Source organism: Mastigoproctus giganteus, chromosome 4 (assembly GCF_048544385.1).
Source record: "Mastigoproctus giganteus isolate SK-2022 chromosome 4, ASM4854438v1, whole genome shotgun sequence".
Classification (NCBI taxonomy): Eukaryota; Metazoa; Arthropoda; class Arachnida; order Uropygi; family Thelyphonidae; genus Mastigoproctus; species Mastigoproctus giganteus.
Genome location: NC_143578.1, coordinates 164,512,749 through 164,528,030, shown reverse-complemented (window position 1 = coordinate 164,528,030; position 15,282 = coordinate 164,512,749). Strand labels below are relative to the sequence as shown.

The following is a 15,282-nucleotide window of genomic DNA, read 5'->3' as shown; positions in this document are numbered from 1 at the left end:
GGTGAAACACAGTCGCTCGACATTTCAAAGGCTTTTGATTGTGTTTGGCATTAAGGTCTTCTAAACACGCTTAGCATTAACAAAGGCATATGATGCAAGAAAGCAAAGTTATACAGCATCAGCCAAAAAAAAACAAAAACCTCATTTCACCTGTCCACTTTCCCCAAATGTTTGTTTAATTCTGCCTTGAATCTATTTCAGCTATCAACTACAACGACAGATGGAAGTTTGTTCCAGCAATCAACCACCCGCTGGCTAAAATAATTTGCAAAACTTAAGCCTTTCTTCATTAGAGCAACCCTTTGTTCCATTCAATAATCTTGTTTCCCTTCTCTGTACTCGTTCCAGCAGTTCTACATCCTTCTTAAAATGAGGCCTCCAGACCTGTATATGGTTCCATTGCCATATATGCTTCCATCTTATGATTTGCCAACTGTTTTTTGTAATTGATTATCCAGTTTTCTCTCTTGCCATTCACTGAGGTTGATGGCAGATGGCTCTCTCTCACTCTCTTCTAACTTTTCCACTAATGCTGATGTCCCCCAAGGTTCAGTTCTTTTCCCCCACTCTTTTCCTCTTGTATATTAATGACCTTCTTCCATTGACTTGAAATCCTATCCATAGTTTTGCTGATGATAGCATATTACATTCCACTTTCCAGTTTGAGAAACCTTGCCCTGCTCAATCAGCTTCAACTTCTCGAATATCCACTACCAATTTCTTAAATGCCGATCTCCAGGTAATTCTCCAGTGGGGCAAAGACAACTTAGTTGATTTCAATTTTTCTAAAACTCAGTTCTGTATTACATCTTGCAAAAAGGAATTTTCTGCTCCTATGCTTATCTTTGGTGACACTCCGATTTCTAGGGAAGATGATATATCTCTTTTGGGGATTACCCTGACTTTTAATCTCTCTCTCTTGGCACAAGCACATTACAAATATTGCTCCTTTGCATCTGAAAAACTTGGTTTTCTCTTTTGCTTTTACGTTTCTTCCAAACAGCTGTTTACTCCGTACAAATTGCAAATCCGTCCTACCATGGTATATTGTTCCCACATCTGGAGCGGTGCCCCAAAAACCTCTCAGGCTTCTAGATTCAATTCAGAAGAGGGCAGTTAGTTGACTCATCTCTAACAGAGTCTCTCCGCTCTTTGTCTCATAGATGTACTGTTACTGCTGCATGCCTTTTCTACAGATACTTCCATGGGCACTGTTCTTCTGAATTGGCTTCTATAATTCCCACTCTCTCTTTCAAAACAGTCCAAACATGCAGGGCCGCATTTACCATAAGGCACATTAGGTGCAAGCTGGGGGCCTCACTTTAAAACCTAACTCCTCACAAACAACTATATAAAAAAGTCTAGTTATAGTTGCAAAATAAAATACTTATTTTTAAATATTAAATTCATAATATAAAAACTAGTGTCCCTGAAAAATTTGTGAGGCCTCCATTTGAAATATTGTTTTATCGCATGGCCGTAACCGATCAAAGTTAACCATTGTACATACACACGAGTAACAGCCGAGAATTTAGTTACCATTAGTATTTGGTTTGTATTTGTATAGCAGTATACGAGTACATATACTTAATTATTTGGTTAAAGTAACTGTCGGAGTCGGGAAGAATATATTTTTCAATAAATTTATTATTGTTATTTTAACAAAACTAAGATTTTTTTTTTTTTACAGAAAAATACTATTTTTTAGCTTTTAACGTAATTATTTTTAATTTGAATTGGTTTCTTGATCTTTTCGTGTAATTTTTATGGTGAGTACTATATTATTGAGTTTTTAGATCTATACTTATTTCTTTATAATTGTATGTAACAGTAATATAGCATGTAAAAGTAATTATATGTAACATATAAAGAAATAAATATAGACTAAAACTCAAGACAACTCATGTTTTTACTTGTACCGCAATGACTCCCAGCAGTCTCTGAAATATCCTGCATCTTGTTTCCAGGCTTCTGCTCCTTCCAATAGAAGCAGTGCAAGAATCACTTTTACCTCTGCCAGTGGCTACTGTTAATCTATTAGTCCTTGTATCCCCCCAAGCTAGCAGTTTTCTGACCCACCTAACACTGCCTCAATAGCATCAGCAAATATTCTTGCACCCTTTCTATTTAAGTACTATATATCCCATCCCTGTAGAAGCAGTCTCTCCTGTTAACAAGTACAGACCAGGCTGAAAAAAATTCTACCCCTTGAGCCTTGCACAATCTTTCCAGGGCCGAATTGATCTACAAGGCTCTCATCATATACTCCCTCCTATCGTGTCTGGGCAGAATTGCAGACACTTTCAAATTCAACCCTAATTCACGGCTTTTTTTCAACAGTGACTTGCTTGTTAAGTAATTCTGCCAGTCTCCTACTCTTAATATCATTAGTGCCAACGTGTACAACTATATCACCTTTTGTGCCTTAAAAGATGATATCCGCTCTACATCATCAACCTTTGCCCCTGGCAGACATACTCTGGTCCTGTTCCACCTATCCTTTTTACAAAGCATGTTCCCCATTTCTCTGATAATAGTCACCAGAGGCAATACAAATGATATTTTTTCTGATTCTCGTGGAAATTATTAATCGTGTCTCCATTATTTAAGTGAATTTGATGATTTTTTAAAACATCACATTAAAGTGTATGCCAACTGTGGTTCTGGCAGATCAAATTATCTTTCTTACCATAGTTGTGATGAATTCATAGAGTTAATAGCTAATAAAACAAGAGAAATACAAAAATCAGAAATGAAGGAAGCTGCTTATTTTGCAATAATACTCAACTCAACAGCAGACGTTGCCCATATTGACCAACTAGCTATTATAATTAGGTATGTTACAGCAAATTCTGACATTAGAGGAACATTTATTGGGTTCATCAGTATTACACAACATAATTCATTATATTTAGAAGAGGTAGTACTGTATTAAAAAAATTAGAAGAATTATCTTTGGATATAAAAATGTGCAGAGGGCACAGCTATGATAACGCTGCCAATATGAAAGGTGTCTATACAGGTTTACAAGCTAGGCTGAAAAAACATAGTCCCTCTGCACATTACATACCATGCTCTAATCATTCCTATTTAATTTAATTTACAACTATGCAGTATTTACAGTAATTTAATTGGCAACTATGCTGTGGAATCTTGTCCGGAAGCAGTGCATTATTTTGTTCAAAATGTATATAATTACTTTTCATCTTCAACAAGAAGATGGGACCTACTCCTTAAACATTTAGGAAAAAAAATCTTTAGCAGTTAAAAGACTAAGTGAAATGAGGTGGACCGCAAGAGCTGACGTTATATTGGCATTGAAACGTGGATGTAAACAAATTAAGGAGGCATTGCTTGAACTATCTATTTCTCCTTATGAAAAACCTATTTCTAAATTAGAGAGCTCATCACTGACTGAAAATTTTGACAATTTGGAAACGGCTATTTTAACAATTGTGTTGGACAAAATTTTACAACGAATAAATGTGACTAGTAAATATCTACAAAATCTCGATATGGATTTGCTATTAGCTAATAATTTGTTACAGTCTTTAGTTGGTTTTATTTTAGATATAAAAAATAGTTTTGCTGCTTTAAATTAAGAAGCAAATTTATTAACAGATGAGACACAATTTAAAGATGGGAAGAAAAGAATGAAAAAAATGTGTGATGATGTTTCACAATCCGACGACGTTAACATTTAATGTTATTTGCGATAAGCTAATTTTGGAAATTAACGAAAGGACGAAAAGCTATTTAGACATATTAGATATGTTTGGCATATTTTTAAAGAAAGATATAGATCAAGACAAGTACATGACTAGTATTAACAAAATTTTACCAACTTATAGGACTGATACTGACTCCGAAAAATTTATTGACGAAGTTAAGCAATTTTTAATAATGATGAAAGAAGAAAATTTTTCAATTAAAAATATGTACCAATTTATAAACGATGGGTTAAGGTCTACCTTCCCAAACGTAGAAACTATTTTAAAAATATTTCTGACTATGCCTATTTCAAACGCAAGTGCTGAATGCTCATTTTCGGTGTTGAAATGAATTTAAAATTATTTAAGAAGCAACTTGCACCAAAATAAAACAAGTGACCTATCGTTATTATTCATTGAATCAGATGCAATGAACTCAATTACTTATGATGATATTATAGATATATTTGCTAAGACCAAAGCCAGAAAAAAATACTGTTAGTTATGTATTTTTTTAAATTTAATAATTAAAAATAAAGTATGTATAATACTTTATTTTTAATAGATATATATACCAATGTTGTGTTATTTTTATTTTATTAAAATGAGTTTTTATAGAAATGTCAACTTTTATTTTCAATAAATTGAAAAAATATTTATGAATTTGATTAACTGAAATAAACGTTTGAAGCAATTTTTTTTTTACTTTGTACTGACTTGACCTGACCTTTTGGGACCTCATAATTGTGTTGTGCCTAGGGCCACCAAAAGTGTAAATGCAGCCCTGCAAACATGTGCCACCACCAGCCAATATCCATTTGATGTCCAACTTCAAACTCACAGAACCAACTTTTCATCTTCCTTGTTTATTCATTGAACTGCCGTTTTCTGGAACAACCTTCCTTCATACGTATTTCCTGAAAATTACAGTCTACAGAAGTTCAAGTCTAATGTCAACAAAATATCTTCTTTCTTCTTCTCAACTTTCAACCCACGCACGGTACTAAGTACTATAGGTTCTAATACCTTTTGTTTGGGGTTTTCATGAAAAAAAAAAAAAACACTTCTTACAGCAGCCTTTCAGTATTGTTGTCCCTTGTTTATAGAAGGCTGCATACTGCAACCAGGGAGAAATAAACAGCAGTAATGACATCATTATCACTTTCAACTATCATTCCTTTCAGATAATTTTTCATTAATCTCTAAGAATAAAAAATTTTAAGGTGCTAAATCTGTGGAATATGGGAGATGTGAATAAAATTCAAAGTTCTGAAGAAAAAGATTATTTCCTCTTGAATTTTACAAAACATATTTATAAAAGACATGATTATAATAGCCTTATAACAAGTATGAAATCAATTTCACACTGTGGTGTATAACTTATTGGGCACTATTTTATATTTTTTTAACACCCAAATTTTTATTATACTGTGGCACCACTATTCTGATTCTTGTATTCATTCCTTATCTTTAAATCTAAGTATATCTTCCTGATCAGCTAGTAAAGTTCAAATGTCATGGTATCAAATAATACCAAACATTATCCTTATCTTCTCTTCTGGATTTTAATGATAACTTGAAGGTGCCATTCTGGTTATTCAGTAAGGCTTTGCAGTATAATTTGTTTAAATTCATAATAATAAAAGAAAGAAAACCTAGATGACACTTTTTAGTCACATGGGGAAAAACTGCAACTAAAGATGATCAGGATAAAGATAATGGTGTCGTGGGTTAACAAAAACATTGCAGAAAATGTTTGTAACAATCTAAAAAATGTGTCACTGAAAGAATTAAATCATAAGAGGCATGTAGTTTTTGAAAAATGCAACTTCAGGAATTTTAATTGAATACTTTGCAGAGCAGGGATCACATCCCATGAATACATAGAAGTTGCAGATAGTAATTGCAGGTTACCACAGGGTTTCTGAGGACCATTCAGAGTTGAGCCATTTTGATTTTATGATAAATCCTTTTCTCATAAGAAAGAAAACAGACCCATCGAGAAATCATAATACTATCTTATTCATAAATAAAAACAAAAAATACTTGGAAAATAGCAACTTTAGTTATGCAGTGCATCATCACCTAGCAACATTACTAGAAGGAAGTTTAAATTTCATAACTGTGTGTGTGAATTTGGTAATGAGTAAACTTTAGTTGTTTATATACATTGTTAGAGTAAATACGAGAAAAAGGAATAACTATAACTTTTAGACCATTTACTTCTGAGAGAAGTATATCTAAATCTCCAGTTAGAAATAAAAGAAAAGTGATTCGTTTTTTTATTATGTTGTTGAGAATTGTTCATAGAAGGTATTTTTATACTTTTATTTCTATGTATTAGTTCTTAGGATTAAAAAAAAGATTCTCTGGAGCTAGATTTCAGAGAGAGAGAGAGACTACACACAAAAGTTCATGTGCTTAAAGATATAAACTGCAGTCATTTTCTTTCTTTTCAGAGATTTTTTACCACGTGGTTGTGGAATTGTAACAAGGCGGCCACTAGTATTACAGCTTTTCAATTCTCCGAGTGGTGAGTGTCGCATGTATATTATTTTGAAGTCTTAAAAAGAGTAATAAATGTGAAAAATGTACTTTGCCTCTCTCATACTAACATTTTATATTGCAACAGTTCTTCTAAGTCTGCCCATTCTCTAATGGGATGCAATCCCATCAGAACAAATGCATTATCAAGGCATGTTATGATTTGAATGTCCAACTGTTGCACATCAGATTGGTGCTATGGTAGGAAAATATTTTCTGACGAAGGCGATATCTTTGAATTCTCGAATCACAATATCACATATATGTGCTGTGCTATCATTTATATATTTAATGGGTGCTGTTTTATGTTTCTCTGGTAAATATCAAATCATAAACATATATAAAATGGACTGCACAATTTACGCAGTTAAACCTTAGCTGTGATGTATTAGACAGCTATGAGAAGTTTGGCTTTATTTGCCAGTGCACCAAAAATCCAATATCAAAAGCAAGTAGTGCAGCAGCATATGTTTAGGTCAGTTTTAAGTTGTATATTAAAAAAAAAAGTTACTATATTGGAGTGTCAGAAAACTGAAACAGTTTTTGGCAGTTTCCCCATTTTTGATTGAATGTTTTCCTTTTGCATAGTCAGTAGGTTTCATTTGTTAATTTGAGTACTGTATTGCACTCTAGAATCTAAGTGTGTTTTATAATATCTGTCTCACTCAGTTGGACAGTAAATGCTGAAACTTACATTAATTTTTGTTCCAAAGATTAATGTAAGTTTCAGCATCATCTTATCCCTTGATTTAAGTAGAATTAAGCTTTCTTTCAGTTCATTTATTATTCAAATTGCCTCATTTTAATAATACTACTCAGTACTACTAAAGTGAAAATAGACCAGTAATCAACATTGTTTCTTCTAGATGTGAGCACCTGTGATATTTGGGATCCTGTTAGTTAAGAAACACAATCTAAGGAAGTGCATCCAGTTGACATGGGTGGACAGTTCAGTGTTGAGTCAGGTTTGTGTGACATTAGCAAGTTCAGACCGGGGTTCGAGCCCGTCACCACCAAATACGGAGAATGCGGAAAGGTCAGGGAATGACCACCGCATATCCCGGAGCAATATGACCTTAGTTGCTAATGCTCCTAAAAACCAAATAACAAACAAACATAACAAACCAAGGTATGAGTGTGTTGTCTGTGTTATAGACCTAATGACTGATAAGTACAATGAACAACTGTACAGGGAAATAGAGTGGGCCAGTAAATCAGATTGTATTATAATGGAGGATTTTAACTTCCCAGATATAGACTGGAACTTGTGGGTTGGTCACTCACACACTAGCAAGACTTTTGTGGATTAATTGGATGATTGTTTTCTACAGCAGCATGTTTGAGAGGAAACCAGAAGGAGTAATACTCTTGGTCTGATTATCAGCAGCGATTCTTCATGCATTAAGGATTTACAGATAAACGAACTGCTAGGTGGCAGTGATCACAGTGTATTTATGTGGGATTTACTTAAAGATGTAACTACCATTCAGTGAAGGGAAGGGTTTTTGCTTTTGTGAAAGTGACTACAGTGGTCTCAGAGATTTTTTAAATTTTATACAGTGGGACCAACTGATGTTACCAACAGAAAATTCTAAATGGGAAGCATTCAAGGAATTAATCATGGAAGCTACTAGGCTTTTCCTACCAACTAAGAAATACTGTTCAATATTTGGGCCTAAATGGATGTCAGATGACCTAATGAGACTCATGGAAGAGAAAAAAAATGTATGGGATGCATATCAATTATCAGGAGACAAAGATGCCTATTATAGATATAAGATAGTCCTTAATCAAGTCACAAAGGACGTTACGGAAGCAAAGGCAGATTACGAGAAACCTTTGGCAAACGATGCAAAGAAAAAAGTAAAGATTTCTTTACTTATGTAAACTCTAGAAGGGAGGGGAATGAATCAGATTGGTCCACTTGACATCGACAGTTTGATTGTTGATGAACTGCTGACGTAGCTGACAAACTGTAAGTATTTTACATCCTCATTTACACATGAGGAGGTAGGGAAGTGGAGGCCAGAAGCTTGTCAAAATCTGGGAGGGAGCTAAATGAGTTTGTAATAACTGAGAGCAAAGTGGAGGAGAAATTGTTGAAGTTAAACTTAAGAAGGGCACCTGGGGAGGATGGGATCTATCCAGTTATATTAAAGGAAGGGGCAAAGGAAGTAAGCAAACTCTTAGCCATAATTATGAGAGCATGCTTGGACTCAGGGGAGGTCCCCATGGACTGGAGTTGTGAAAATATGTCCCCAATTCACAAAGGAGGATCAAAGGGTGACATGAGTAATTGCAGACCTGTTAGTTTAACTTCTGTTCCAGGGAAAATAATGGAGTCATTGGTTAAGAAAGCGATGCAGGATCTTCTAGACAAGGCTATAGTTATAGTTCAGACACAGCATGGGTTTGTTAAGGGGAAGTCTTGTCTGACAAATTTGATTGGATACTATGATATGGTCACAAAGGAATTGGATGCAAAGAATAATTTTGATACCATATACAGTGGTACCTTGGTTTGCGAGCATAATTCGTTCCGGAAACGTGATCGTAATTCAAAGCACTCGAATATCAAAGCGAATTTCCCCATAAGAAATAATGGAAACCCAGATGATTTGTTCCAAAATTCAAAAATATTCATATACTGTAAAAATGATTAATACAAAATACATACATACCTTTTTTATATTTTTAAAAGCAATCGAATTTATTAATTATTGGGTAGGACGATTTTCACTGTCACTAACGGAATCACTACTATCTGTTGACTTTTTCTTTTTGTGCGACTTTAACAAGAAATCTATCCAATGACACTTGCTTTTGCCTCCTTTTGAGGATTTCACGGAAATATGACATTGCATTGTCGTTAAACAGATTCATCGCTCGCACTGCCACAGCCTTACTCGGGTGGTGCTTTTCTACAAAATTTTGCACTGTTTCCCACATTTTACACACCTCCCTAATCTCATTTGAAGAAAGGGATGTCTCCATTTTTTTCTCCTCCTCCTCAGACGAGATCTCCTCCATAACCTCTTGCTGTTGCTCGCGATGCAGATCCATCAGTTCGTCGGTGGTAAACTCCTGGCCATGTTCCTCCACCAGCTCTTGAATGTCGTCCTTATTCACCTCCAGTCCCATGGTCGTCCCCAAGGACACAATTTCATCGACAACTGGCAGCTCCTGTTCATGAGCAAACCCCTCAATGCAATCAGACCACAGTTTTCTCCAAGCAGAATTGAGGGTTCTCTTGGTGACCCCATCCCAGGCTTTATCGATGATTTTGAGACAGTTTACGATGTGGAAATGATTTTTCCAAAACTCTCGGAGGGTTAGGTTAGTTCCTTCGGTCACCTCGAAGCATCGCTGAAATAGTGCCTTGATGTAAAGCTTTTTAAAGTTCGAAATGACCTGCTGATCCATGGGTTGGAGTAATGGAGTAGTGTTGGGAGGAAGGAACTGGACCTTAATGAATTCGAATTCTTCCAGTAAGTCGTTCTCAAGGTCTGGAGGATGAGCAGGAGCATTATCCATAACCAGCAAGGCTTTGAGTGGCAGTTTTTTTTCTAAGAGGTATTTCTTCACTGCAGGACCGAAGACCTCGTTGATCCACTCAACGAACAAGATACGAGTGACCCAAGCCTTGCTGTTGGACCTCCACATAACGGTTAACTGGCTCTTCTGCACCTTGCATTTCTTGAAGGCTCGTGGATTCTCAGAATGATACACGAGCAGGGGCTTGACTTTGAAATCACCGCTTGCATTAGCACACAGCAAGAGGGTGAGACGGTCTTTCATGGGCTTGTGACCGAGCATGGCATTCTCTTCTGCTGTAATGTAGGTCCTCTTTGGCATCTTTTTCCAAAAAAGCCCTGTCTCATCGCAATTAAAAACTTGCTGCGGCAGGTAACACTCGGAAACCATGAGCTTCTGGAACTCGGCAACGAACGCCTCAGCTGCCTTAGCGTCCGAACTCGCAGCCTCTCCGTGCCTCACAACACTATGGATGCCACTTCTCCTCTTAAAGTTATCAAACCATCCCCTGCTCGCCTTGAAGCCTTCTTCGTTTTCTGTAGACGTACCAGGCAGTTTACTTACGAGGTCGGCGTACAAGGCCTTTCCCTTCTCACAGATCAAGTTCTCGGTCACAGTATCACCTGCTAGTTGCTTCTCGTTTATCCACACCAAAAGCAACTTTTCTACAACTTCCAGAATACGTGGCCATTGCTTTGATATTCTCGTGACTCCTTTTGCTACATCTAGTCCCCTTAGTTCTTCTTTCTTCTTTAATATTGTGCAAATTGTTGACGTAGACTTCTTATAAAATCTTGCGATGGCGGCCACTTTCATACCTTGTTCGTGCTTCTCGATGATTTCCTTCTTAACTTCTACCGTAATCATCTCCTTCTTCTTACCACCTTCCTTTTCAACCCTTTTCTTCATTGGGGCCATTTTCGTAGTGCACAGTTAATAAATAACAGTCACCAAATTTGAACACAAAAAAAAAATGCTTTACGCACATACACGTGGTCACAACGTTAGCACGAATGTTCACTACAATGTTGACGGTATACGAATGAGGTATGCCGACTGAGACCGAGCATGTGAGACGATTAAACACAATCCCGAGCAGCACGTGATCACGTAACGCTCGGCAGACAATTTTTAGGGAATAAAGCACAATTACAAAATGAGGAGGCACCCTTGATACACATAAACAAAGCTGCGCGAGTGTAGCAACTGAATAAACAACACCATAAAGGCAGAGATACACTATTAACACCTCACATTTTCCTAAACCACATTTCTAGGGGTTACTACCATAAAACAATAAAAACAGTTTCCAGTTGCGTTTCTGCTAATGGAATCTGTTATAAACTGGTAGTAAACTCGATCTAATTGCATACCGATAGCTGGAATTGTGTTGCTTTTTACGTTATTATGGTGAAATGTGTTTCCCCTTCACTGATATAAAAACATAAATACATTTTCAGAATCTTCTCTTCATTCCTATCGTGTTGTGTTCAGTTGGGGTGATTCTGCGTTCCTCTGCCATTTCTTGTAAACACAAAGGCGAATCGTGCATAAGCGAATTCGGTTTGTGTTATATAAGATATCGTTCCCCTATTTATAAATCGTGTATGATCGAATTCGTGTAGTGTAAACACGTGTTATACGAGGACTGACTGTACTCGTATTGCAAGACCTCGCTCGTTTATCAAGTTAAAATTTATTAAAAATTTTTGCTCGTCTTGCGAAACACTCGCAGACCAAGTTACTCGCAATCCAAGGTACCACTGTACTTAGATTTTAGGAAAGCTTTTGATACTGTGACACGTGGACGACTACTGTACAAATTGGAGCAGTATGGTATTAAGGACAAGTTGTCACAATGGATAAAAGGATGATTGAGTGGAAGAAGACAGAGAGTGGTTATCAGTGAACACTGCTCGTTCACATACTATTAGTGGAGTCCCCCCCCCCAGGGTTCGGTGTTGGGCCCATTGTTGTTTTCGATATTTATTAATGATATTGATGAAGGTATATCGAGGTTAATGTCTAAGTTTGCAGATGATACGAAGGTTGGCAGGGTTGTTAATCACAGTAATGATAGTACGCTACTGTAACAGGATCTGGAAAATTAGAGCAGATGGGCTGAGAGGTGGCAATTGAAGTTTAACATTGACAAATGTAAAGTACTGCATATGGGTAGCAGTAACCCCAGAGTAACATATCAACTGGGTGGTACTACACTCAGGATAGTGGAGATTGAAAAGGACCTGGGGGTAATTGTTCAGTCAGATATGAATTTTTCTGAGCAGTGGAGACAGGTTGCAAGAGTAGCTCATGTTGTCTTGTCAATGATATACAGGAATTTTGCTAGAAGGGATAAAGGGATGATTATCCCCTTGTATAAGGCAATGGTTTGGCCACACATTGAGTACTGTATACAGGTCTGGAGGCCTCATTTTAGGAAAGATGTAGAACTGCTGGAATGAGTACAGTGAAGGGCAACGAGTTTGGTTTGTGGAACAAAGGATGGGTGTTACCAAGGAAGGCTTATGTTCTGCAAATTGCAGCTTCTGGAGACTTGGCACCTGTGAGGTGATCTAATTGAGGTGTATAAAGCCTTGATGGTTTGAGCAAGCTCAATGCTAATGAGATTCTACCCCTTGCTCAGATTACTCACCTGTAGGCACATAAATTCAAATTGAGAAAGACAATTGTAAAATGGATGTGTAGAAATTCTCCTTTAGTCTGTGGGTGGTTGATAGTTGGAACAAACTTCCATCTGTTGTAGTGGAGGTCAACAGCTTAATAAGTTCAAGGCAGAACTAGACAAACAGTTGAAGTAAATGGATTGGTGAAATGTTTTTTTTTTTTTCTTTTGGGTGATGCTATATAAACTTGCTTTCTTGCATCATATGTCTTTACTAATGCTAATATTGTATGTGGTTAGGGGCAACCTCCCAGTGCCCACAGCCTAAGTTGGGATTGTGACCCATTGTATTAGGTGGACTGCATTCCACTGGTCTTGGTGCACAGCAAGCACTGCAACCTGTGGAAACGCAGAATGGGAAATCCTGGTGGTTGAGGGATACGGCTTCTACATCATTTTGTTCCCTGCTTCAACAAGCTGAGTTGTCCTGGATGGCTAGCCTGGGATCATCGGCCAGTGGGGTTCACCTGTAAGGGTCAACCATGTCAGTGCCATGCCCCTACTCTCATGATCCAAGGGACAGGATTCAGGCTGGCAGTAGTGTGGATATGGTGTCTGGGTAGCCTTGGCACCCAACTCATGAATACATTTATTGTCTTCTGGATGGTAGGCATCCCATTTGGACTCCATGTTGTGGGGAGGGGGTTATCAAAATGAGCCTGGCACTGAACCAGAGTCAGAAACACTATGCATCCCAATAATCTAAATTTTTCTTCTGGGACCCCAGTGCAGTCTCTACCTGAAAATAATGACAGCGAAACACCACTGTCACTTCACCAACAATGCTCAGAGCTGAAACTGTATCAGGTCCAACAACTAGATATCTGATACTCCATTCTGCCAGAGAGAAACTTAAAGAGAAAATGTGGCCCTTCTTTATTCAAATGGGTTTGGAAGGGTTGACAGCCTCCCTTCTATAAAACAGCTGCTTTCTGGGGATATCTACTGTGAAACAGCTTCTCTGAGCCACTTCTATAAGGGGAATGCCAATTACAGTAACACCTCACAAGAAACTGAACTGTTCTCAGAATGGGATCTCTGAAAAGATCTGTTCAGAGCTAAAATCTCAAGAAGTGATAGCCCCAAAGCAAATGTTTTGTATGTGGAGATAGGAATCTAGTTCTGACTAGAAGCCTCATCCTTACTTTCAATATGCCATCTATTTGAACTGTACAATACATCCATATGTTTCAAACCTGTTAAGTTGCTTCAAGTGTCAGAAATATGGATATTCACAAATGACCTGCCACAGTGTCCTTTTATGTACCCACTGTGGTGCATAGAAACAAGACCGTGGAATTACATGATCAGCTATATAAAACCCACCTGCACTAACTGCCAAGGAGAGCACCCTGTGTACTCATGAGCATGCTAGAGGTGGAAAAAAAAATAAAGAAGTACAAAGCACGTTAGCAGAGCTGAACATTTCATAACAGGAGGTGGAAAAAAGCAGTTAAAACATAAATATCAATAAGGCAACATATGCTGAAAAGGTTGCCAAGAAATGTTCCATTGGGACTCAACAGAAATGACTATACCATCAAAAGTTATTTATGCCCATTGCCTGCTGTTTACTGAGTTCTGAAAAACTTGCACAGAAAACTTCAGTCAGCTGCCACTCCATATTGGTACCTCCTAGTACTCTGCACTTTGACATCGAAAGTGCATACAACTTATTTTTCTTACTCTTTGGTTTTCCCTCTTTGGGGACGTATAGATGCTGGTCTGTGTCTTCCTCTGCAAAGTGGTCCAAGACTGACTCATCAAATACCACCTTAGTTTTGACATCTATTTTTTCTTGCATTGCTAGTGGTGTTTTCTTTATTGTTAGTTTACTGCTTGATTTTTGTATATCAAGAACTGGAAATTGGTGAAACAATATGCACTTAAACGATGATGTCCTTACAATACCATAATGGTATTGTAAGAACAGGTGTTCACTGAAGAAGTGGTATAGGAAACATCTGGGAATAATATGTAATTCTTTAAGAAATTAAAGGAAGATTACACTCCATACAAGTTTTAAAGCTCATTATTTCACCAGTTTATAGCACCCGGTTTTCAACATCTCCCAAACCATGGTGGAATGCCAAATGTGCAGGCAACAGAAAAAGGCACAAAACAAAGCCTGAGGAATATTCCAACAGTATCCCACCACAATTAATCCCATAGCCTTTAAACAGGCACATGCTTAAAGCTTGTTATAGCCAACACCACAGCCAAAAATAATTTTTTATCTTTTTTACTTCCTCTGTTACTCAGTTGACCAGCTCTAAGATGGGCTGGGACAAAATATGGAAAATGCACAGTCATACCCCTCATTGATCCTGATATATAATGGATGCAGTGTTGCAGACTCAACTGCAAAAGCAAATACACTTGGAAAAACATTTTCTAACATTTCAACGATGTCATCCTGTTCCACAAGGTTTCTGGTCCTTAAAACACAAAAATAAAAAACAGGCCCTTAATTTTACATCAAAGTGTGTATATTCATAGGATGGACCATTTTCCATTCATTAACTGAAAATAGCTCATGAATCGCAGATGGTCCCACAGCAAGTGCTGTGGGGCCATATGCGATTTCATAAGTGCTGTTGGACCAGGTGACATTCATAATGAAATGATTAAACATCTTGCACTGGAATCCATGGCCCATCAGCTGTTCCTATACAACAAACCTTTCTCAAAGAGCAGTTTCTGGACACCTGGCACAAGGCAACTGGTCTTGCCTTTGCTAAGCCAGAAAAGGATCCTATTCCAACAAATTACTGCCCTTTTTGCTCTGATTAGCTGTTTGTACAAATT

The 15,282-nt window shown here is 37.3% G+C and overlaps 1 protein-coding gene across 2 annotated transcripts in view; it reads left to right on the top strand.

Moving 5' to 3' along the window:
• The window catches only part of LOC150087162 (dynamin-like), a 307,901-nt gene that overhangs the window by 26,590 nt on the left and 266,029 nt on the right, over positions 1–15,282 (top strand). For both annotated transcript variants that reach the window (XM_090372996.1, XM_090372997.1), the window contains exon 2: positions 6,170–6,243. In XM_090372996.1, the coding sequence (XP_090229122.1) occupies positions 6,170–6,243 (74 nt within the window). The remainder of the gene's footprint in view (positions 1–6,169; positions 6,244–15,282) is intronic.